Here is a 25,916-nt window from a genome sequence, read left to right on the forward strand (position 1 = left end):
CCCCCCCCCGCGTTTCTCGCAGGCTACCTGGGACCCGCCTGCGAGGAGAAGGTGGACCCGTGCGCCTCGTCGCCCTGCCAGAACAACGGCACGTGCTACCCCGACGGCGTGCGCTTCGGCTGCACTTGCAGCGCAGGCTTCACCGGCCCCACCTGCGCCCAGCTCGTGGACTTCTGCGCGCTCAGCCCCTGTGCCCACGGCGCCTGCCGCAGCGTGGGCACCAGCTACAAATGCCTCTGCGACCCAGGTGGGTACCGTCCACCAGCCCAGACCCTCCTCCCGCCTCCAAGATGCCGCTTTTCTCTTGCCTCTGTGCTGGGCTCGGCCCGCGGTGTAGTTGAGCACAGACGTGAGCGCCACGCAGCCGTGACCCTTTCTCCCGGCCGCGTTTTCGGAACGTCCCTTCCTCTTTCCGCGAGCAGTTCCCACTCACTGCAGAGAAATGGAAACGCACGAGTAAGCAACATGAAGAAATTGTAACCAGGCTTAATCTTACCCTGGCGTAATCATTGCTAAAGGCACCGAGGTCACAACGCCTTTGCGGTGTGGCACATCTTGGTTACTGCGTTCTTTGGCGCATGGGCTGTTTTTCCATTTCGAGTGGATCAGAAGTACTCGGGATGTCCCTTCTTCCTTCTTCCTCTTGCACAGGACCTGTGATGGTGCGAATGGTCAGAGGTCTCAGCGTTCATGTCCCAAATGCTTTCTGCATTCGCTGCACCGTGTGTGTGTGTGTGTGTGTGTGTGTGTGCATTTCGACACTCAGAAGGCAGAGTAGTCATTAGTCGAAATTTGTGTCTGCACAGCTCCCGGGTATGGCCTGGCAAGAAGGCCCTCAGCAGCTCTTTCTCCTCCTCTCTGCTCTGCCCACATCGCGGTCCTTGTACACATGGGCTGCCCAGCACTACGTGTGCCCCACTGGCACGCTGGTGGCCAGTGCCCGGCTGACTCCTGCCTCTGTTCCTGCAGCACCCAGTTCCCAGATCCCAGCTCCTGCGTCCTCACCAGCGAGCGTCTCCTTCCGACTCTGCTTGGCTTTCCGTTCTGAGCTTCAGCGGCCCCTGCAGTATCGCTCTCAGGTTTCTCCACCGGCAGGCTGACCCGCCTTGCAGGGCTCTGCTGTGTGAGTGACTTTGGTCCAACAGCAAGCCCCAGCCAGTGGTCAGGGAACGTAACTGTCAAGCTCCGAGGCTGGTGCTTCTCACTCTGGTGCTCACAGCGCCTGCCCTGCGAGGCAGGTGCTATTGACAGCTCCCTTCAAACGCAGGTGTGGGGCGCCTGTACCTGATTCCGTTCTGTGCTGTGACCACACACACGGTAGGGGACTGAACCCGGATTTCCTTCAGGTGTCTCAGTGCGCGGCCCAAAACTTTCAAAGGAGCGCTTCACGCTGATGAATCAATTAAAGGGCATAGTGGGAAGTGCAAATAAGCATTTGAAGGATGTTGAAAGCCTTTACCAAAAAGATTTTAAATCTCTGGTTTTCTAAGGCCTCCCTGGGCTGATCTGTTGCCTAGTGCCTCTTTCTTCTCTGCTCTGAAACACAAAGGGAATGAGGTTGTGTATCTACTTGGCAACCGGATTAGCGTTATTCTAGAGAAACGGTGTGTCTATCTCTGTGCTACCTGTCCACATCGATCTTCCTCGCCTGACCTTAAGGAAGTGCCTAATGCAGTAATGGGAAAGGCAAGTTCGAAATCTACAATACAGCCTGGCAGGCTGGAAACTCATTCAGGGTTCTGCTCCAGCTTGAAAGTCTTTTCTGAGATGCCTGACTGCTTCAGCTGTAGGCCCCCACTACGAGAGGCGCTTGTCTCGCTCAAGGCTACAAATTTACTCATTCACCTGACATGTGCCTGGTGTTTGTGGCACCAGATTCATCATCAGGTGGCTGAGGCCAGTTGACATAGAAGTTAGCCATTGCCGCAATGCTATGGGTTTCTCATAAAGGCTGGTCCCCTGCCCACCTGGGAGCCCGGAGTATGGGAACAGCGTGTTCCCACGTTGTGGGAAGAAGCTTTCCTCACAACGTGACTCCTGTCAGGCCCTTCCAGGGCCCTGCTCTGGATGTCAGAATGGGGATCGGTCTCCTCGACTGATACCCTCGTGGCCATCTGAAGTTAAACCCAGCAGGAACTCACGCCTGCCTGTGTCCCAGGAGACAGAGCACTGTGAAGCCCCACAGAGAAGAACCAGCTAGTCCCAGCTCGTTCTCCTCCTCTCTGCATCCTGCTCCCCCATCATATTGTATTTTGTTTTATAGTTAGCTGGCTTTGTTTTTTAAAAAGTTTTATTTATTTGTGCATACAGAACTGGGGTACAGGCCAGAGGCTCAGGCGTGGTGAGAGGCTTCACCAGAGACAGAGTGGGGAGCAGAACAGGCAGATCGACGAAGTCCACTCCTGAGGGGAGCAGCGGGCGGGTCAGGAGAGGTCTGCCGTGCCCTGGGGGTCACCTCCGGGGCAGGCGGGAATCAAACTCATGCAGAAGTGGTTTCAGCTTCTTAGTGCAGTGCTTTAACCCGCTGCGCCACCAGGGAGGGTCCTAGCTGGCTTATTTTGAAAGAATCAATGGGATGTGGTTATTTCAGCTAACTTTAAAAAGAAATTGGCATTTTTACTAGCACCGGATGGATCCACATCGTGCAGAGGCGTCGCGGTCCTAAGTGGGCAATAGACGCCCTGGTGTTTTCCTCTGAGGGACAGTAGCTGAGGGTGGAACCAAGGCCTTATTTATCAACTCTTCCCTTTGTGACTGATCCTCACAGAGCGTCTCTGGGCCTCGGTTTGTATGTTCACGCGTCAGGTCTTAGATGCCCTCCACTGGGCTGGTGACCGGGTTGCAGAGTAGGGGGGAGAAAGTGCCTGCTCCTGCCGCCGCGTTCTCGGGCGCTTTCCGAGGCACGCAGCGCCCCTAGTGGCCAGCTGTGTAAGGGCTACTCCGCTCTCCAGCCAAGAAAACGCCCAGGTCTCCTCCCGCCGCGAAGGGTGGGGGTCACGCAAGCGTCTCCCGTTGAACTCCAGCTCTACCTCCTTCTCTGCTCAAGCTTCACTGCTGTTCCTTTGGAGTGTTTTGCTGGGTGGTAGTCATTGCCCATCCGCCGCACAGCCTGAAAGCTTGCAGACACATGTGATCGCTCCCTCAGCCCTCCATCTCTTGGGCAGGCTGCTGGTGGGGAGCCTTGGGGTTCTGTCTGTCAGGCTCTTTGCTGGAATCTGGAGGAATCCCGTGCAGAGGGGCTAAGATCATTGGGTGACATTGTGCGAAATAAAAAAGGCATCTGAACATGTGGCCAAAATTTACATTTTAAGAGGTGAAAGTGACAATTCTCTGAATGCAGGGTTTCTAGTCTTCATCTTCTGGAGCATGTAATTGCTTTACCACTAATTTGCATAATAGTGGACCCAGGAGACTAGGTGAGATGGATCTCTAACTGAAGAGTGTGAGCCGGATGGTCTCGAAAGACAGCAAGCAGACCCCACCTCATAAATGGCAGCGGGTTGAAATACCGTGGGGTTGATAATTAATCCCCATCTGACAAAATGCTATTTGGGTTCCCGCAAATCAGATTTGCCAGCTGCTTTATTTTCAGACCTCATTTCTAGTTTATTAGGCTAGGGATTTCTGAGGTGGTTTTAGTATCAAATAATCAGAGAAATGCTGTCTCAGTGACAGTACTAGTGGTAGGCCATCCATACTCAAAACACGCTGCAAACTGAAATCTCCAGGCCAGGCGACAGTGAGGACCGAGGCTGTCTACCCTGTGGGGAGTGGCGCCTGAGTGTGGAATCCATGGGCAGCAGGGGGTGGCGTTGTACCTGCCAGTGGTCTCTGTGTGGTGGTGGCATCTGGAATACCTATTTATTCAGGAAGTGTTACATGGCAGGGAGAGAGGCACCCCTGAACCCCAAATCTGCCTGTTCTAAATAGGTTCTGCCGTCTGCCACATCAAGACAAGACATAGAGCTTTAATGGAAAGGAACTTTAATACAGTGAATATACAGTATGGAAAAGACAAAGAATATAATGTCTAAATCAAACACCTGAAGTGACCCATCCCCTCGTGGTCAAAAGTCCACCCAATAGGGATTGGCCCAAAGCAAGGCCTGAAAGCTGCCACTAGACTAAAGCACCTTCTGGCCGGGACCCATAGGAAAGGGTCACACAGGGCCAGACAAGTCTGGGAGGAAAAGAGCAACATCAAAATTAAGATAAAAGCTGCCACGGCCACCTCCCTGCGGGTCTCTCACCCACATCGCTTTCACCCAGTCTCCGACCAGGAAGCAAACACAGTTTCTTCATCACATGCTTGCTGCTCCCTGTGGCTCCCTCAGGCCTCTTTCTGGCTCCATCCTGCTTCCTTCCTCCTCAGATTCCTTCTCTTCTCCCTGCTCAGCTCCACCCTCCTTCTGGCTGGGGCCGGGAACCTGGGACTTCCCCTTCTCCTGGGAACCCACTGTTACAGAAGGAGCACCTGCGATGAAGGGAGGCTCACTGGCATGGCCTCCTGCAGCTCCCCACAAACTAGCCTGGCTGGTTGGGGCGAATTAGCTTTGCCATTGCAGAATGTGCTGCTATTCGAGGAATTGAAAGAATAAGACATTAGAGGGCTTTTGCATGGAAGTATATTTATCCATTTTTATCTTCATGAATGTTCCTGGGTGCTCATCTGCCATCACAACTTAGGCCTGGGGCCAGTTAAGCATGTGTCTCTGCTGATTCCTGTCTGTCGTAGGGCATCTCAGGTCAAGCAGGCTATAAAAGAAAGGATGTTAGACTTTTTCCACATGAAATATTTTTGAAAGAAAATATATTTCTAGGAATTTTGGATACTGTTGTTTATTTCCTACTTTTTTACATCTGTCTTACATGTGGGCTGCTTTTCTGTCCTTTATGACCTCCATGGCATAACTGCCATAGCTTCCTGTGTTGAAACTCAGACTTGGCAATATCAGAACTCTGGTGGTCTCTGCTGGAAACAGAATCTAAGATAAGTCTTCAGGGTCAAGATTTTAATAGAAACTAAACAGTGATGAAGAAAAAGGTCCCCCTAGAAATATAGGAAAACATTTAGCTCCCAAGTGAATGCCTAGTAACATTTAAATTCTCAGATCAGGACACTGGAGGACTTGCATTCTATGTTACCCAGAGAACTTATCAGATTTGACAGGATGAAGGTGCTCCTGCATATCAGCTCTTCTTGACCATAGAATCTAATTCTATCAGAATGAACTTTTCAAAGGTCACCCAATTTTACTAGGAATCAACTGCTTCCATGAGAAAAACTTCCTAAGACACAGATCAGTTCACATTTCCAGCACTGCGACATGTTTAACCTAGTGTTTAACCTTCCCTTGGGGGTTTCTGTTCTGCATAGCACTTTATTTTTTCGAGAGTTGTTGCTTGCTTAGGATTGTCTCCTTTCCCCACACCCCAATCCTAATTCTGCTATCATGACCTTTAAAGTTATTTTCTACAGTCTCTCCGTCCTCACCATTGGGATCCCAAACAGAACTTGTCCACCTAGCTGAGCGGTAGGAACTCTTGATAATCTGCACTCTACCTACGAAAAAGTGAAATTTCTACCTTGACATCGTACTAACACTAAGAACTGAGAAGGAGAAGAGCACTGAATCCTGGAGCTTGTTGGACACTTACAGGTTGGCCTTGAGTTGTGAGCAGCTGGCCTGGTGCTCACAGCTGGGCCATGGTGTCTCCTGGGGGACTTAAGGATATGAGCAACTCACAGAACAATGACATCATACGTGGACACTCATAGGCCACCATGAAGTGAGACAAACAAGACCATTTTATAAATTTTGTCCAAGTCCAGATTTGAACAAGGTCTGCCTACCAACTGATAGAATACACAGCAATGCATGTCTCTAAAATAATTTTAAAGCCAACTGCTTCTTCGCCTATTGCAGCTTTTGCCTGTGTCCCCTAAAGATACGATTTATTGAAATATCCAAGCACAGAATTACTCCTGCTTTGATTGAGATGTTTAAATATTGGGATTGAACAGTTCACATTAACAGTAGTGCCATCAGCCTTTCCACCAGTTTCGGCTGGATACTGAAAGAGTGTTGACATGCACAAGTGGAGATGGATACTGAGGGATGGAGGCTGGGTGAGGGTTTGGTGGAGGGGAAGGAAGTGCAGGAAACAACAGGCCCAGTGGACTGCTGGTGAGATGCTCCAGGTGTAGTAAAGGGCAGTAAGGCCAAACACGCCCATCGGGCGGCTTGCTAAAGAGTTTGATAAATGAAGACGTGGAAACATGTTGCAGTGCTGGAAATGTGAACTGATCTGTGTCTTAGAAAGTTTTTCTCATGGAAACAGGTGCTTCCTAGGAAGATTGGGTGACCTTTGAAAAGTTCATTCTAATAGAATTAGATGTTATGGTCAAGAAGCGCTGATACCGCAGGAAGCCACCAGGAAGCTCAGGCGCGTAGAGGGGAGGACTGGGCCAGGTGCTGGTGGGAGCAAGAGTCACACATCTATGTGAGGTGTGGAATCATCAGTGTGGTCATCAGTAGACTGTAGGGAACAAGGCGAGAAAGGAGTGAAAGGTATCTTTACCTTGGGACACTTAGGGGCCTCCCTGGTGGCACAAGAGGTTAAAGTGCAGCACTCGGAAGCTGTCCACAGCCACTGCAGCTCAAGTTTGATTCCCGGCCTGCCAGGGAGTGACCCACAGAGCACAGCAGACCTCTCCTGCCTCAGCTGCTTTGCTCCTCAGCATGTATTTCAGTGGATCCGTCTGTTCTGCTCCCCACTCTGTCTCTGCTGAGTCCTCTCACCCCCTGCACCTCTGGCTGTACCCCAGTTCTTGTATGCATGAATAAATAAATCTTTAAAAAATTATGTTGGACACTTATATAGGAAAAGATGCAAAAGCGACCCTTGAAACGTTAGGTCCAGCAAGTCTCCAAGTGGTAATAGGCCCTCCACTGACCTGATGGTTACCTGAAACTAGACCTGGGTCATGGGTGGACACCAGCTGGACACACAGGGGCTTCTGGTAGTGGCTGCCTGAGAATGGGAAGGTAGATGGGATAAGAGTGTAAAAAGAAAGGGAGAGAACTGGAGAGCATGTTGGAGAGTTGTTGCACTGAGGTGGCAGAGGCAGCCGGGATGGGCCAGAGGAGGCACCTCGAATGGTGAGTCTCTGCAAGAGGACAGCGCCAGGGAAGTTAGCAGGAGTGGAAGGGGAGAGCGGGCTCCGGCCAGGGCACGAGGAGCTGGCTCAGACTTGCCAGCCTGCCCCAGGCCAGCACACCTGTGCTAAGCATGTCCACGGCCATTCGTTCTCTCCATTGGGTGGGGTTCATCCATGCCACCTTCAGGCTGGTGGCCCAGGGGATGAAGGTGTGGGGTGACAGACACCACAGTGAGAGAGAAGGCACTTGCTGGTGCAGCGTCTGGGGTTTTTATGAGCTGCCTGGTGTGAAAACCCTGTTCCTGTGACTGCGTTCTAGCCTGGCTTTAAATGGCTGATCCATATGTATGCAAGTGTTAATGAACTGGCCTCTAATTAGAAGGGATTTGCACGCCACATCTGCTCTCACTGCTGGCTCCCGGCATGCTCTGAAAATTTAAATCCATCGGCAGTCACTGTTGGCTGAGCTAGTGTTGAACCAGTGTTGATCTACCTGCCGGCAGCTGGAGTTAGCAGATCCAGTGAGGACAGCGCAAGTCAGTTTACATCATCTTACCTGGAACGAATGTTGGAAAAGGCAGCTGATAACAGCTTCCACCCCCGACAGTGCATTTCTGGGGTTGGCTCTATTTGAAGCATTGCCAGCGCATAATTTCAGGAAGTTCTCATCAAGCTCCGTGCTCGATGGGGATTTATTTAAAACTATTTTGTAACTAAGCCTTTGAATCTTATTTGGTCCCATGGATGGAAATTATTATGATGCAATTGCTAACATCTTTTGACTTGCTGAAATGTCTGGGGCTCTTTTACTTAGAAGTGAAATTCGTCATGCCTGGCCTCTCTTACTTGGCGTGATGGAAAGGGGTCTGGGCTTAGTGTTGGGTGGGACTCAGTTTAAATCCCAATTTTCTCAACAAATAGACTGGCCTCTGTTGGCCTCATTTTCTCATCTTCTAAGTGGGAGTAAGTACAAGGCAGGTCAGATTGCACTGGAGGCCCTGGAACTCCATGGGGTGATGCATGCACTCATGTACTTTGAAACCTACAAAATCTATTAAGTGATGGGTGGACATTCCAAGTCTTGGGGAAGACTGTTGAGGAAGTCATTGTCTGTGGGCTCTGAAGAAATTCAGGCAGAATTGTTGGTGAGGCAGAATCTATTCCCATGGCCGTGGCAGGCATTCAGGAATATTGGGTGAGGGTCCAGCCCCCAGCAGGATCTGGGGGTTGCATGCTGCCTTGACTCTGTGGTGATGAGCTTGTCTGTGCCTGAGGTGGGGCTGCTCGAGACCTCCTAGTCCTTACAAGGTGGTCCCCTAGTTTTTGCCATTTCCTGGCCTCCAGCTATAATGTTAGATACAGATGAAGCTGGGATTTGAACCCAGGCAGTTGGCATCTGGAGCCTCTGTTCCCTTAAAGCACACAGGAAACAGGGACCAAGGAAGATCTTCACTCACTAGTAGCAAGTAACTGACTGAAAAATGAAGTATTTAACTTGCCTTCCTAGTGCTGCTTGGCTAAATAGCCACCTCAGGTGAATGCATTAAGTTGAGGCCACCTGGCCGCTGGCTCAGGTCTGCACTGCTCCAGACCCACTTTTCCCAGAACAGTTTGCATGCATGAGACCCCCCTGCACTGAGACTGTGCCTGACACTTGATAGTTTCCCCTACTTAACCCCAGTGTACAGTATGCTTGCTTTTTATTAAAGGAGAAGAAACTGACGAGCCCCAGTGTAACCTAGATTTGCCTTACACGAAAGCTGCTCATCTCATGGACCACGTGCTGGAGTCAACTTGTGGCCCCATACTCTGAGTGTGGGTGTGCATGTATGTGCGTCATTCACAAGAAGCTTCTAGAAGCTCAACGGAGGTTCCGAGAGGGATCTCTAAGTGGATCCCTCAAAGCCAGGCCTGAAAACTAACTTTGGTTGTGACTTTTGAACAATAGTTTCTTACACCCTGGAGCAGAGAAATAGCCTTGACATCCAAGCAAACAGCGCGTGTGGGCAGGTGGACTCTGGCTTTGAAGCCGATGTTGAAGGCCACCTGGGACTCAAGCTTGGGATTTCATTTGCGTTGACGTCCCTGGACCCACCCAGTGAACGAAACTGCTCTTGCTACGACTCAACTGAGAAATGGAGACACAGCCAGAGGCCTCGCCCTTCATCTGGGGCTGTCTGGTGCGTCTCACATCCGGGGTCTCCAGTATAACTGGACCTTTTCTCTTACTGCCTGGACCTCTGTCAGGCCCCTGTTAATTTTGGTATGATGTGGGCTTCTCTGCTACATTTTTTTCCCACCTGGCTCTGGTCATATCTTGAAATGTTCTGTTCTCTTCGTATTTGACTATGGGGCTTTCAGATTTCAGCCTTGAGATAGCGCTTTTAGAATCTCTTTCCCTCAGGAATGGCTCAGTGCTGTGATGGTTCACAGTGTTGATAATGGGCGTGTCCTTGAACTCTGGTGTTCCACCTCAGCCAATAAGAGGAAGAGAATTTGGAAGCAGCTGTATTAATTTATCGACAAATGTGGACGACAGCAAACTTAGTTTGTCCCACTTGGTAGCTGACAGCAGGGTATTTTTTTTTTTTAAAGATTTATTTATTTAGGCATTTAAGAACTGGGGTGCAGGCCATAGGTGTGGGGGGTAAGAGGATTCAGTAGAGACAGAGTGGGGAGCAGAGCAGGCAGACTGACAGAAATACCCTGCTGAGGGGAGCTGCAGGGGAGACAGGAGGTCTGCTGTGCCCTGGGGGCCTCTCCCTGGCCAGGGATGGGTCCCTGCGCCACCAGGGAGGGCCTGAGCAGGGGTATTTAGACTCTAGCTAAATGTGGCAATGGAAAGTCAGCAACTTTGATATTGTCTTTGCAAAGATTCTGTTCCTGGCTGTGTTTTGGAAGGTTCTTAGCAGCAAGGCCCTCTCTGTTCTGGGAATACAAGGAAAAAGCAAGAAGTTAGTTAAACATAAATGAAGTTTTGTTGATCCTAGAGGGGGAAGGAGTGTCTCTGTTCAAGGCAGGGAGGGGCGTGTCTTTCACCGCTGTCATGTCTGAGACATGGTGTGCCTGGTTATGGCCCGTGTCCTGAGCTCCCCTGGGAAGCCAATCAGGTTCGTCTACATGTTCCACATTTTTCTAGCCTCACAGCCGTCCAGGTTGTGCGCTTGATTAAAGCCCTCATTTATGCAGCCCCAGAGACAATACCCCGTGTCTCTCCCCTCGGCTCTCTATCACAATCAGTAAGTATCGGTTTGAAAGCACATCGTCAGAGTTGCTGCCTGGACTGAATGCCTTTACAAAATCACTTCATTTTATTTGACGATGCAGAACAATTCAGTTTATGTGGCGCAGACGGATCCATGACTTTTTCTGGTCTTGCCCACTGTCCACTCAGTACTGATTGACTCTGTGGTGTCCTCTTCTGCAGTGTCCGAGCGCTTCCCTCCACTCGGACTGCTTTTGAAACCGCACTTGGCTTTCCAGGTTGCCTAGAGAGACTCTTCCTGGCGTCTCTCTAGGACTGCAGTCTTCATGGTATGTTGACAATTGCCACAGTTCTCATGTTTTTCTCTACCAGATGGTTCCTGATGTGTAGATCACGGTGAACACCCCACGTCTAAGCACCGATAGGGGAGTTCCCTTTAGTTTGGAGAAGCCCAACTGAAAGTCATCCTGGGCTAGAGAATATGTCATGTGTGGTGGCATCACACTGGAAAATGCCGCTTCTTCCAGTACCCTGGAAGATGTCTTTCCAGTTTGTTTCTGCTGCCCAAATTTTATGACTGTGGTTTTATGTTATGTTTGTGTGTTGTTGCTAAAAGTCTTTTTAATATCTGCTATTAGTATGTGGGAATGTAAACTGGTGTGAGATGGTGTCTCGCTGTGGTTTTAACCTGCATCTCTCCTACTGGAAGCCGTGACGGATGTCCCTTCACGCACGGGTTGGTCTTCCACATCTCCTTTTAGGTGAATTGTCTGTTCATATTTACCACCCATTTGTTAACTGGTCTGTGAACTTATTTCTTAAAGTTAGGCATTGTCCTTGGTAATTCCACTTTGTACCAGGTCATTACCACCGTAGAACAACCACCATAAAGCTTGATGGCTAATACAACTATTGGTGACCTAGGTGGGGCTTGGCTGGGCCGTCTCCCTTCTCTTCCGCATGGTGTGGGGTGTGCTCACTCACGCTTTTTGGTCATCTGGTGAGTCCACTGGGATTTGTCTGGTCCTGGATGACCTCACTCAATTGTCTGCTTGGCGTGATGGGGGCAAGTGGGTCACATGTCTCTCATCATCTAGCAGATGGTCTGAGCTTTCTCACAAGGCAGTTGGGTTCCCAAAACAAGAGCAGCGGCCCAGCAAGCACAGCTAAAAGGGGGTTCATCTGTTATGTTTGATAACATCTTGCTTGGCCAAGTGCACGGATTCATTTCTTGATGGATGGAACTGCAAGGAATTTCTGACCTATATATTTTTTTTGCAATCAATCACAATCTTACAGCTAACTATGCGGAGAATACACACACACACACAGGTACAAAGGTGTAACGACCTGGTCCATAGGTGTGTGTGTATGCATGTGTGTTTATGCAGATTTTAGGAGAAGGAGATCTAAAAAGCAGAACCAGCCTAGTCGTCCTTTGTTACTTCAGGGAATAATGAGACCCACTGAAGTAGCCCACGCAGGTGATAAGGAATGTCCAGACAGCTCTTCTTTTCTCCTTTGTGATGTCTTCACAATTCTGTGTGCTTGACCCTTGTCTCTGCTTGAGTCAAGGAAGTTTCATTTTCTTCTCTAAATGATGAATGTACCTGTTCTACTAGTATCCTACGTCACCTTTTCCACTGCTTTATGACATATTAAATGAATAAATGCTTATTTTTAGGGCTTGTTAATATCTGTTCAGTAGAGAAAATTGGAGCAAAATTCAGGACTTACTCAAAGAATTGAGTTCAGAGTCCAGTCAGTTGCATTTTGAATTCTTCTTTGTCACTCAGCTGCCTCGAGGTATGCCTCTCAGTGCTTGTTTTTTTCGAGGAAGTTCTCTAGCCGAGTCATGACACAGAAGTCAATGTATGGCATCATCACACAGTGTGGGACGCCATGAGGTGTCTGGCCAAGAGGGAAGCGTGTGTTTCTAATCGGCATACTCTACAGTACCCCAGCCTTACTCCTAAGGGCCCCTTCACCAGCCTCTCCCCGTGTCCCCGGCAACCCCCATCCTGGATGTTCTCTCGGTCATTGTCTGATCTTATCCCTCTCGGTGAAAATGTGCTCAGGGGCCATAGAAGCTGGATCGTAGATGTGGGGGAGATGTTCCCTCCTCCCCCAAATTCAGACTTACTCCTTGTGGGTGTAGGGGTAGAGGATGCCCTGTCACCGTGATTAACGGCAAACGTGTGCCCCTTGTGTATCTTAGTGTTATCTCTTTGGCGTTCTCTTTCAAATTCCACTCCGACTGCCAATTCCACACCACTTTGCTTTGCTTTCTTCCCTAACTAAAACTTCGAGGGTCTTCAAAGTAGCAAAAAGCTGTTTGATTTATGCCACATGTCTGCGGCTGCTGGGTCACGACAGTGGGTCCCCAGTGTGCCCGTGATGATGCGTGTCCAGACTGCCTGGGTTAGTCTGGTCAACAAGATCGCTGAGGCCATGGCTCCTGTGGAAAAGCCACGGCTATTAACATGCATGCCTGCACCCTGCCTAGCCCTTGCTGGGCAGGTAACTCCTACCACGGTCCGGCATTTCTGGGAGTCAGGAATTCAGGGGTTCTCAGAGGTGGCATGTCGGCTCTATTAACTCACACAGCTTCATCTCAGTAGGTCTTGGGGGGACTGAGAGCTTGCATTTCCAGCCAGTTCCCAGGAGATGCTGATGCAGTGCTCTGGGGACCCCACTTCGTGAAATATTAGACTGCTGTGATGAACATAAGTTCTTTGTAGGGCAAACACCTCAAAAGAAGCCACAGTAATAAATGGTGACTCACATTTAACCAGGGGTTTGTGAACTAAATGAAAATGAAGTGAATATTAAACATTTTCTTTCCTCCTCCTCAACCTTTCCACATCTCTCTTTGCTAATAATATGTATTTGCAAGATTTTATTTCCTCTGCTGAGTGCTTGCTCTGAGACACCTGTCTGTGTCTGGCCAGTTCTGGCATTGGTGTGGTGTGGCACACGCTGGGCCCAAGACTTCCTGATGCACAAAGGCTTCAGTCTCTGCTTTCCAAATGCCTTATCCTGCTCGTTACGTCAGCCATGAATGTGCTAATCAATCCAGATTATGGGATTATTATTGTTAATTTATTTTATTCATTTATGAAAACAAGAACTGGGTACAGGCCAGAGGTGCAGAAGGTGAGAGAATTCACCAGAGATAGAGTGGGGAGCAGAACAGGCGGATCCACTTAAGTACACTGCTGAGGGGAGCAGCGGGGAGACAGGAGAGGTCTGCTACACCCTGTGAGTCACTCCATGGCTGGGGATTGAACTCGTGCTGCAGGGGCTATGGACAGCTTCACAGTGCTGAGACTCAGCCCTTTGTACCACCAGGGAGGCCTAATATGGGATTATTTCATTAACACAGTGCACTTACTATTTACAAGCAAATACTCCTGTACAATCCTTCACCTTGAATCTTGGTTCTTTAATCACAGTGTTATGAGCACTTGCAACTTTAAAAATAAATTTTAGAGATGTCAGTAACGAAAATAGACTGCATTATAGCAGGCCATTTTAACATTTTAGCAGGAACTCCTGTGTGTTTTGAGGACATGTTGGTGAATTTGTTGGTGAACCACAAAGAAACATGTCCATGTTGGTCTTTATCACCGAAGGACATTTCTCCTTCATGTGTTCTCATCCTCCTTTGGTGACGCACAGCCCACCTTCACCGCTCCTCTGTGGTGAAAGCCCTGAGTGATGTTTTCCTTATTCTTCTAGCTGGTACACATCCTGGCTACAACCCACCCTCTAGTGGCCAAAAGCACCATGAAAAAAAAAAAAAAACACCTGAGACAGGGCCAAACATTTACGGAGGCACTGTTTTTGTTTTTTTTTTTTTACATGCCTAGTTTGTGACCTGGTTCTAACAAGACTTTGGAACTTTTAGATCCACGTATGTTAGTGAATTCCCCAAGGAGGGGCAAGTTTAAGGCCGAAGCACCTGAGGGAGTCACCGCTGAGCTCTCTGGCTGGCTGACGCCCCTGCACGGCGGCGCTAACCGTTCTCCACAGTGCCTGCCTTCTTGTTCTAGCTGGTTTGTCTGTTTTGGTTCTGTTTTGGCAGAAACATACAATTTATTTGTAACCCAGAGTAGAGCTCGACTGCTTTTCGAGCAGCTATTTAAGAGTTATTTCCTTCGGTTATGAATTATGATTTAGACTCTATACATCAATTGAGACATCTCAGTATGTTTACCATCTCTGCACATCAAACGGGGCAAGTCTCCTTTGAAGAAGAATTTTCTTTAGCAGCAATGTGATTTACAGTGATGACTGAGGCTAGTATTTTATTTATTTATGCATACAGAACTGGGGTGCAGTCCAGAGGTGCAGTGGTGATGTGAGGACTTCCCAGTGATAGAGTGGGGAGCAGAACAGGCAGATCTACTGAAATCCAGTGCTGAGGGGAGCAGCAGGGAGACAGGAGAGGTCTGCTGCTCCCTGTGGGTCACTCCCTGGCCGGGGATCCAGCTTGCACTGAGGTGGCTTCATGCTGTTGTGCTTTATTTAACCTGTTGTGCCACCAGGGAGGGCCCTGATACCGGTATTTTAACAGCCTTCTCTTCTACGAAGACTGGATCCTTCTCTTTTCTAAATACTGTGAAGGCCTGTTTTGTTTCTCCCTCCTAGAAAGTACTCCTTAACAAGTCCAGCGTTATCTAAGCGCGCCATTCACATGCTTCCCCAACAAGTGCTGGAGTCGGAGCCTGACCCCCTTTCCCTGGGCAATCAATGCCTCAAAGACTTATGACACCACAAGAAGGATCGTGCTCTCACCTCCATTGTGCAAAACTGGAAAAGTTGAACATGTGTATTAAAAAATAAAATGCCCTTTTTCACAATGCCCCACAGAAACCACATGAAGTTGGGAATCTTCCTCCCCAAGCATTTTTTACTAGTGTCTGTGCAGGGCGGACGTTTGTGAGGCAGAGAGCTCCTGATGGCTTCTGTGGGCAGAGGGATCTTGCTCCACGATTCCTCTTTCCCAGACAGTCGGTTTCCCCACTGGGGTTGAGCCTCTGTTCACCAGCCTGTGGGCTAAGGAAGCGAGGCCAAACAGTTGCTAAAGAGGAAGCACAGCAGACACCGAGCAGTGAGTCAGCTGGTCTGTCCAGCAGGAAACGGGACCCCACACAGAGGTCATTCTCAGGGGAGGAGGTGACTAATCGCAAGGGCCGGGTCTTTGCAGAGCCCAACGCTCTTCCATAGTAGAGAAATCCAGGTATTGGGGCGTCTGGCAGGTGAAGTCTGGGCTCAGGGCTGAGGCTGGGCGGGAGGGGTGCGGAGTTGGGCCTTCCCGGCCCACCTGCAGGCAAGACTCCAGAAGGTGGGGTCCTCCGGGTTTCGGTGCTCAGTGCCGTCATGCACGCAGGCGGTGACGTCAGAACGTCGCGCCCAGGCTGCGCTGAGTGACGCACGCCACAATAGGAGACGCGCGTTGCGGGCCAGTGCCGGGGTGGGTGCTGGGCTGCTCTCTGCGCTCTGTAAAGCCAAGAGTGTGTCCTCTGGAGGGTGGCGCGGGAGCTGCCCTTTTCTAAGTGGCCTTTGTCACCGCAGTTTCCCAGAGATGGGGCACGTGACACATGGCGTTGGGTCAATGGTACATGCAGATGGGCCAAAGCTCCCACCTAAACGCAACTGCACGAAGTTTAGGGAAACAGAATGGGTGGTCCCACACATTTTATTTGAACAAGGAATAACATGAGGAGCAGGAATCTTACATTGACCCTTCATCACTCCAACTTTCCAGTCACCCCTCTCTCCATTCCATGTCCACCGTCTTGGTGATGCATCAAGATCAGTGTGCAAGGTCTTGGCGCTGATGTTGGGGGACCCGTGCTCTGTGTTACTCCATGATGCTCTCAACAGTTTCTTTTTCTCTGAACAGTTTCTCTTTCTCTCCTCTAGGTGGATGTTTCTTATTTTGCCTTTTTATGTCTCCATCTTGATACCTCAAGGTATCTGTTCCCCCCTCTCTCCCCTTCCTGTGCACTTCTTCGCCACCCCCCACCACCACCCTCCCGCTCACTCTCTCTACTTTTCCGTCTTCACTCCTGTTGTGTTGTGTCTTCTAACCTAAACGGCCCTTGTAAAACTACACCCGAAGGCTTCCCTTCTGCCCGGCGTCCATGCCAGTTCTTCCCTGTGGCCAGAGTCCAGCAATTGTTCATTAATACTAAGTCTGTCTTTCCTTCTACTTGCTTCTGCTTTCTTGGGAGGAACTGACCATTCCCTCTATTCAGTTGAGATCTACTTCCAGAAAGAGGTTCCCTATTCCCTTTCATCCATCCCCACTCCACCCCTTCTTATTAATGCAATTATGTTGAATTTGAGTGTGCTTGGTCCACAGAAGAGACCTCAATAAATGCTACCCCCATACCTTGAGAAAGAAGGTATGACAGCAACAGCACCTGTGAGTCTGACAAGTCAGGCCACAGGTCTCGCTGCACCCTGCTCACCCTGCTCACCACTCATTCATTACTGAGTAAGTGCAGTTCTCCTTGGCTTGTGACAAATTATCTAGCTGGCGCCGCTACCACCCTCTCCACACCCACATTTCCCCTGTTTCACAACAGCCGCTGATCTACTACCTGCCGGCCTTGCCACGTCCTCCACCACTGGCTCAGGCCCAAGGCCTCCACCACTGGCTCACGTGATGGCTGAGAGGCACGTCTGACGGGACTGCCCCTCCTCTCTGCGATGAGCATCCCTGGGCCTGGCAGCTGCTCACCTCTTACGCCCTTGCCAACCTTCGCTCTGCAGCAGCCTGCTCATCTCCCCAGCACAGGGCTTCTCTGCATACACTATTTACGCATCTGGCATTTTCCTAGCTTTTTCTCACGTCTCCATGCCCCTCTCTTAAATTGCTGTCCCTTCCTCTGGTCTCTGGGCACTTAGCCGCTGCCTCCTGGCACCCCAGACCCAGCCGTCGGGCCGCCCCCGTCGGGCCGCCCTTCACACAGCAGTTGATGCTGTGTTTGCTTACGCAGCCTCCTCTGTGAGCACAGAGGTTTCCTTTTTTTCGTGTGTGTGTGTGTGTGTGCATGCATGTGTGTGCATGTAATAGGAATGTAATTGCACCCTGGGAGTCTGGAAAATATCAGCATCAGCCTATTGCCTACAACAGACCATCTGAATGCCTGATAGGGTTAGTGGGAATAGGGAGTCTTGATATGGTTTCCTCTGTTTGTCAAAATATTTCTATTGGGAGTGTACCAACAGACAGAAATGCCACCCTCCCTCCCCCCCAGTCTCCCAGTCTCCCTCCAAACAGAAGTCTACACAGTAAACCAGTGTGTCCCTTGACACTCCTCAGTGCTGAAGGGCTCTGTGGACTTTGCAAGCTCACTGATGCTCATATGAATCTAATGGGAATTTAGGGTTTGGGTTAGGGGGAGGGGAATTCCAGATCAAACATCCCAGATCCATGTGGGAAAACCTGTCCGTCCCTTGATCATACTTGCTTGGGCTTAAACCATGGTCTTCCACTCGCCCAGCCTGCACATGGCTCCATCAACTGCTTGCTCATGCCCACTGCCAGTGGGCTGTGTTCTTCTGTCCACCTAAGGAAGGGATTGGAGCTGTATGTCCAGAAGCAGGGCTTGCAAGATGGCAGTGGTTGCAACGAAGACAGCGCCTTGGAGGGAACCACAGTAGCCCTTCTTGTGTTTTATTTCATTAAAAAAAATTTCTTTGGACTAGCCTAATTTTTCTAGGCCCCGGGCAGACTGCCTTCAGCTAATTTATTTGCCCAAATTAATTACCAGCAGGAGGTAGTAGTCTCTTTTTCACAGAAGCCTTCTCTTTTGGAAGGAATGTCTTTTTGTTCAGACTGTCCGATTTGGGTTCTTTGGCACCAAGTGTAAAGAGTGCCGTGACATTTCCATAAAGACATTTAAATGTTACTGTCTCTAAAGAAACAGTTTTAGAATATGAAACCTTTATCTCCCCCCCCCCCCAGGAAGAAGAACATCACCAGCTTAATTATCTTTGTAGAATAACTTCCTCATTTGCCTTTCTTGTTGCTAGAGGAAAAAGATAATGATACAGTTTTCAAAAAATGGAAACAGTTATGAGTGATTTCATGAAATTTGCATTTGACGATGCTGGTAACACTTTAATTCAGGGGTCAAGATGTTTGCAGGGTTGAGTTTTATCCTTTCAAGTTGGTTTTTAGAAGATCTGCTGGAGTGCAAATACAAAGGAAAATTGACTGCTTGTTACTTCACACTGAGAGGAAACCAACAGAATCTTTTCCTTTATAAGCAGAGATCTATGGTTCTGATTTCTGATAAAAATGACATAGTATGAAATCTATTTTGCTCACAAATTAAGAGTAGAGTACAGTATTGTTAATTGTATACACACATAACAGGCAGATCTCTCTAGACTGTTAGTAGCCTGTTGTATACCTTCATTCAGTCAAACCTCCAGTGATCCATTCACCTCCCTCACCTGCTCACCCCTCTCCCCCAGCTTCAGGCAGCCGCCATTCTACTTTGCCTCAATGCGTTTGTCTGTCTGAGATACCTCATGTAAGTGGGATAATGAAGTATTTTTCTCCTGTGACTGACTGACTTATTTCACTTAGTCCATGGCCTCATGGCTCACCTATGACAAGATTTCTTTCATTTTTAAGACTGAATACTATCCAGACATGAGAATGTGGATCATAATGTAGTTCTGGTTTTTGAGGAATCTTGACAGTGTTTTCAACAGCAGTCGCATCTACGTGCATAAGTGTTCCTAATTCTCTACATCCTTGCCAACACTTGTTATTTTCTGTGTGTGTTGTGTGTATGTGTTTTGATAAATGTCCCTCCTACTAGCTGTGAGTTGATACCTCCTACAGTTTTGAATTGCATTTCCCTGATGATTCATCATGTTGAACATCTTTTTGTCTACCTGTTATCCACATCTATTATCTGACCCATTCATAAAAGATCAATTCAAATGGATGAAAGACTTAAAGTTGAAACTGAAAGAATAAAAATGCTAGAAGAGAACAGGGGAGAAGCTTTGAAACATTGGTCTCATCAATGCTTTCTTGATTATAACATCCAAACTGGAGGCAACAAAAGCAAAAGCCAACCAGTGGGATTCTATCAGACCAAAGGGCTACTGTGTCTGAGAGGAAGCAATCAGTGGAGCGAAGGCTGCTTGTAAACTGGGAGAAACTCTCCAAAATTCTAGTAAAAGAAAGATTTCGGTTCAATCTAGACCTGTAGGTAGTAAACTTGTTCTATAAGGGGACAGAGAGTAAAAACGTGGGGCTTTGCAAGTCAGATGACCTTTGCAAGCACCATAGCAACCTCTTCATCAGGCGTGGAGTGGGAAAGCAGCCACAGACAGCACGTAAGTGGGTGGGCATGGTAGCGTCTCAGTGTATGTTTATTGGCAAAAGACAGTGCTATATTTGGCCCCTGGCAACGGCTAGCTGATGCCTGATCCAGTGTTGTTTTTTCCCACCTGGCTCTGTTAATTTTTCTGCTGCATAGATTTTTGTCAGTTGGGGCCATCCTGTGCATCATAGTAGATACTTCCCTGTTCCATTATACCAGATGCAGTAGCAACCCTGCCCCCTTCACGCTCCCTCTGAAGCTGAAAATGTGTCTGACGTTACCAGCTGTTTTCTGGCGATCAGCATTGCTATCCATGAGAGCTTCTGACGTAGGTGATTGAAATAATATGATGGAGAATAACGGGCGTTACTTCCAGAAAGTTACAAAATGTCTAAGATGGAAGCACTGAAACTATGGAAAAACCAAAAGCCAACAAAAGGGAAACCATGTGTAGGTTGAGGTTTTGCAAAGGGGCCGTTATCATGGTCTTCACTTGGGAAGTAATTCAAAACCGCCTATAAAACAACCGAGTTGAAAATGCTGCAAATATGAGCTGAGGTTATTTTTGTGATGGGCACAAGAAGCAGCAGCTCTGAGGCCTGTGGGCACACCCTAGCTTGACTGACTGAGTCTGAGGGTGGACTGGCAGTTGGAAAGCTGAGACAAAGCTAGTAGTTATAGTTTCCACTGAGGCAAGGGTTTGTTTTTCCTGCTTATCTGAGTTCTAGAACCAACACAGGCAGGGTGATTTGTGAAAGTGATCACATATTCCTATTGTTTGCACAGGGCCAGGCAAACATGGCCCAATTCACTGCACATTGGCAGTAACATCTGTTTTTGAAAGTTAAAAACAACATGACATTCATGAGCGAACCTCAAGGAATGTTGTCTTCCTGTCCTTTCGAGTCAACACCTGTTTTGCAAACAGGAGAGTGAAAGTCATCTTGTGCCTTTATCTTCACGGCTGTTGCTCTGTATTTCACCGTTAAAACTTTTAAATGAAACCAAGCTTTTATAATTTAAACGGACCTCGTTTTAAATAAACACAACAATACCACACATTTTATCAGAAATTCCAATGAAACCATTTTAGCGGAGTTGCTTTCCTGACTTGAAAAGAAAATGAAGTTCTACATCTTTTTGCCTTTCATAAAATTCTCTTTGTTTCACTGTGCTTCCAATGGATTGGAGGAAGCAAGCGCTCCACATCTCTGGGAGGAGCTGTTCCTCCCATGCTGGAGGCCCTTCCCTGTCACTGACCCCTGGGGCTGGATGGACTCTGTGACTGGGTGTCCAGGGCACCAGTACATCGTTGGCCATGATGTATTAATAAGACTTCTGGTGATGACTGGGATCTTGAAGAGTGATCAGAACATGTGCTCTGTAATTCTCCTGGAAACCAACATTTCAGCTGGATCCCAAGACACCCTGCTTCTTCCACCTCCTCTTTCTAATGACTCCTCATTCACTGTCCTTGTCCTTGCAGGTGTGGCCAGTGTGGGTTTCAACCGGAAGCTTTTGACGCCTTGTCTTTCGCTCTGCCCATCAGGTTACCATGGTCTCTACTGCGAGGAGGAATACAACGAGTGCCTGTCTGCCCCCTGCCTGAACGCGGCCACCTGCAGGGACCTCATCAATGGCTATGAGTGCGTGTGCCTGCCAGAGTACAAAGGTGAGTGGCCGCCTGGTCTACCTAGGCCAGGTGGCTCCAGTAGACTTCACGGGCTTCTCAATGTGAATGCATCAACCTCTGATGGGAGCATGACATTGTTTAGAACAGATATCAAATATGGGAGGCGGGATGATTTATGGGACAAAGGGGCTGATTTGCTAATCTCAGATTTCCTCTTGATACACTGAAAAAAATATATCTTCTGCCTGTTCCTTCTTGGATGTCACTTTTCTGCTGAATGTATAAAACACTGATGATGAAAAGGGGCATTAAGTAGATGGTCAGTCACATCAGAGGACTTGGCTTGGGACCTATAGGAGAGGGATTCGAGCTATTCCGTGGAGAGGGGATGCTGGGCTTTTGGGTGGAGGCAGTGGGAATCTCATGGGTTGGCACATAAATCAGTTCTCATTCAATGATTTAGGCAGGAGGGAAATGGTAGTTCACTGGAGTGGATGTATGTCAAAGTTCTGTGGAAAAAACAGTGAGTGAGGAACTTGGTTCTTAGTCCTTACGTGCATTAAGTTATAAAATCCTCACAGTGACCTTGGGAGGGGCGTCATCCCTCAGGAACCCAGCCAGCATGGTCTCTAAGGTCCTTCTTCTAGTCTCCCGAGGGGCTGTAGCCACCATTTGTGAAGGGGGGCTTCCCCCTGGAGCTCCCCAGGACAGCATGTCCATCAGGCCTTGTGCCCAGTTCTCTAAGCTGCAACTTCAGGACTGGGGTTAGACTGTCATGAGTCTTTTGTGGACTCTACCTCTAGTGTCTCACTTACCTCTCGCTCTCACTCGTCTCCTTTGATATGGTCCATGTGCCTGGTGACTCTGTCTGGTAGCCACAGTTGCTTCCCTGTGGATGGACCCACCATCACGGAGTGGCGCTTGGGTGAGACTCTGGACTGTGTAGGCCTCATGGATGAACTTGGCAAGTCCCTAGATGGAGGGCCCAAGGCTGGGCCAAATCCGTGTTATGTTCGGCAACCTGCTGCTCTTTCCAGAGAGAAGCCCAATAAAAACCAAACTGCACTCACCTTCACAAAGGTGGATGCTGACTTTCTCACATGGATTTCAGGCCTAGGACTAGCAGAGAAATGTTGGAAATGAGAAGAAAGGAGCAGTAAAATCTCTAGACTGGGGGTTTAATCTTAATTGTGCCATGGACTGGTGAGCCTGGGTACATCGACTGCTGTATGGACTTCGTACATTACTTCACCTGTATGAAGTAAGGATGCTTATGGGGATTTCGAGATTCTTCCATGACAGGATTAGTCATAAATGTGGTAAATGTGGTTCAAAAATTAAAAATTAAAATATTTTTAGTTCATGATAGACTTTTATGGAGTAATTGTATCTTTGTAACAAAATCATCAGCTGGGCATCTTCTGAATAGGCCCCTGACTTTCTGGTTCTGAGACAGGGCTCGTGAGAGCATGACAAGAAGTCAAAGCCATGATTGCCTATTTGCGTGTCACTCCTGTCGCCAGTAAGGATCTTAGCCTTATGTAGGCCATCTTCTTTTCTCTCATTAGCTATTCTTACCGATATTTTCCTGCTCCCACCAAGGCCCTTATGAATTTTGGCACTCTTACAATGGACTGACTTCACCTCTGTTTCACGGAATAAAAGAGTTTGTCACTTGTGACTATTGTCAAATGAACTAATGCTCTGTCCCTGCAGAGTGGTGCTCAAATGTGAGTGTGTACCTGAGTCTGCAGAGGTCTTGGGAGACTTAGCTGGCTCCACCCCCTGATTCAGTGAATGTGGGGTGGGGCCCAAAGTTGAATTTCTGGTAAGTTCCCAGGTGGGGCTGCTGGGCTGGCCCTTGCCCCACCCTCTGAGAGCCCCGCTCTGCACACCTGCCTGCAGCTCCCGTCACTGAAACGTTACTCTTCTTTTGCTGCCTCAGCATGCCCGAGACTGGGCCTTCCGTATTTGCCCCAAATTCTACCCCTTCTGTGTTTCTGGAGACTTCTTCCATCCATTGCTGACTCTGCTGGGAATGATTCAAGAAGGTGGATCCCTGGAAGGGATCTCAGACACAAGGGAAGATTTGGGTTTTTTAGAACAAGGGGTGGGTGCAGGTCCTTTGTACACAACAGTGTCCACTGACTGGGCCCATGGACCCTCCTTGCCTGAAGAGGAGTACAGGCGTCTGTGTGACCACGAGGCAGAGGGCGCTGATGACCCCAGGGACACTAAGCTGTCACTGAGGAGAATTGCCTCTGGACTAAGTGCCTCCTTCCTTCTGTGTGTGGCTGTGTGAGTGGGCTCCCCTGCTCACGTCCACAGGGTCCAGGTGGCCGACCTGTCCAGCACCAGAGAGAATCTCCAGTGTCCCCTGTCTCTGCCTGATGCCGACCTCCAGCCTGGCCAGTGAGGGGATCCTGTATCAACAACTCAAAAAGAGGGAAAAAGGAAATAAAAATGAAACAGCAGCAATCAGCAATAAGTCTAACCTCTCAAGTGAGGAAGTTTTTAAAAAGTCACGTGTTCTGCTCAAAACCGAATTTATATCTGGAAAAGCAGAGGAAGTAATTTATGATAAAGGTAAAAAATATAAGGAAACAGAGACCACAAATGAGAAGGTGTGATGTGTGGAGAAAAGATCCGAGAGCTCCCATTTCCGGGAGGGTCTGGATGCTCCAAGCAGGAGCACGTGGAACTGGGGTTAAACCAGAGCCAGCCAGCAACGGGAGTCTGAGGGCTGACGGCCACTGAGACGTTCAGGTAAAATGGGCGGACTGATGTCAGGCCGATGAAGGGGAGGAGGGATTGGGGATCTCTGGTAAAATTTACAAATGCAAAGACAAGGAGAAATGCTTTCACAGAGACTTAAAAAGGGGAGTACAGTTGAGAGAGCGAGGGTCAGGGAGAGAGAGAAGAATATGAGTCAAGTCATGCCTTTGCTTCTGTCAATAAACAATAAATCATTGGTGGAACACTGTTCAGACTTTTCAGTAAAAAGAGTGCACATTTGAGGGAAGATAACATCCAGGGATGTGGAAAACCACGCATCAGGTTGTGAAGAAACGGTGAAGAAAAATCCGTCGGTAAAAGAAAGAAGCATGCGGGCCTGCAGTACTCACGACGCCGGCTCTGCGGAGCGCCACAGGGTAGCGGACTCGAGCAGCACTGTCTGAAATCTGTTATCTTCATGAACTCTCTGCTCGGGTCATGTGAGGCTGAAGCGAGGAGCTGGCTGGGCCGAGTAGGGAAGGAGCTGAGCGTTGCATGGGGAAGGATCAGCTTCTGAGCCCCCTAAGTTGTTTGTGCAACTCACATCCTGTGGCTGCGGGAGTCCCAAAAGCTTCCTGAAGTCAGAGACAGTGGCGCGTCCCTCTGCTGTTTCAAGTTTCTAACTTCAGCAGAGGTCTGGACCTCTGAAAGGTTCTGGTTAAAGGTCTTAAAGGTCTCGCCTGGCGAGATCTGGCTCACCTAGGATTAACTCAAGATCAACTGATAGGGCCTGAGCTGCATCTTTACAACCCTGTAGCTGTCGCTCTCTGTGTCATCCGTCCTTGGCACTCCCTCTCTCTTCATCCCTCCTCCCTTTGCAGCCAAGTGTCCTATCGTTGGTGTAGGGAGGACCTCTATTTCCTAAGTTTTGATTCCTTTTTTCACCCTCTGCAGTTGGCACCTTGCCCCACACCATTCCACTAAAATGGGTTTCAGGACAGCCTGCAGACCTAATTGAAGACTTCCGCCGGTCCCCTACAGCCTCTGACTCTGGGTGATGATCCTTCGCCATAGGGATCTCTCGACTCCTCTGGCTTTAGCTTCCTTCTCTCCCCACTTCATTCCAGCCTGTCTTCTGGCCCCGCACATGTGGGTGCTGCTCAACCCTCCCTTCTTGGCACCTTCCTCTCTTTCTTCTCTGCCATAGCCAACCTGTGACCGGATCCAGATCTGGGATCTTGATCCCCAAGCAGCCAAACATTTTTTGAGCCCCACCAACATTTTCTCTGCATTTGCTCTAACAATTAGGATCAGCCTGGCAATCGACTCTTCCTGGCTTCAGATTTTCCTCATCCTTAAGTTCCATCATAATCTGAAGGGCATGGACTTTTTTGTTTTTGTTTTTTTTTTCTCCGTTAATTCTCTATAGCTCTTGATATGGTGGCTTGCACAAAGGAAATGCTCGTAGCTCTTTACTGGAATTGAAACCGCTGCTTAACATACTAATTAAATAAAGGAACCCAACTTGAACATTTTCCCAGTAAGTTTCCACTGTGAACCAGGAAATTGTTAGAAACAAAATGCAAGGAAGGTCTCAGGACAATCTCCCCTCAGACAGAGAACTGCTGATGCTGCACTCCAGACTAGCTCATGACAGGGCTTTTGAGAGCTGGGTGAGTGTTCAGGACCTCGTTTTGTGGAAAAATCAAGTGAGCGTCCCTATTGTGTTCATTTTTATTCCTAGCATAGCTCATTTTATGATCAGGATGTCACCTGGAATTTTGGGGGTCCAAAGTTAGAAAGAAAATATTTCCATTTTGAGTCCCGAAGATAGAG

General features: G+C 48.7%; 1 protein-coding gene across 1 annotated transcript in view; it reads left to right on the forward strand.

Moving 5' to 3' along the window:
- DNER (delta/notch-like EGF repeat containing) overlaps nt 1–25,916 on the forward strand; it is a 158,518-nt gene that overhangs the window by 103,753 nt on the left and 28,849 nt on the right. Inside the window, exons 7-8 of the mRNA XM_012725210.1 lie at nt 23–247; nt 21,282–21,404. Of these exons, the coding sequence (XP_012580664.1) occupies nt 23–247; nt 21,282–21,404 (348 nt within the window). The remainder of the gene's footprint in view (nt 1–22; nt 248–21,281; nt 21,405–25,916) is intronic.

Source organism: Condylura cristata, unplaced genomic scaffold, assembly GCF_000260355.1.
Source record: "Condylura cristata isolate star-nosed mole 26May11 unplaced genomic scaffold, ConCri1.0 scaffold00002, whole genome shotgun sequence".
Lineage (NCBI taxonomy): Eukaryota > Metazoa > Chordata > Mammalia > Eulipotyphla > Talpidae > Condylura > Condylura cristata.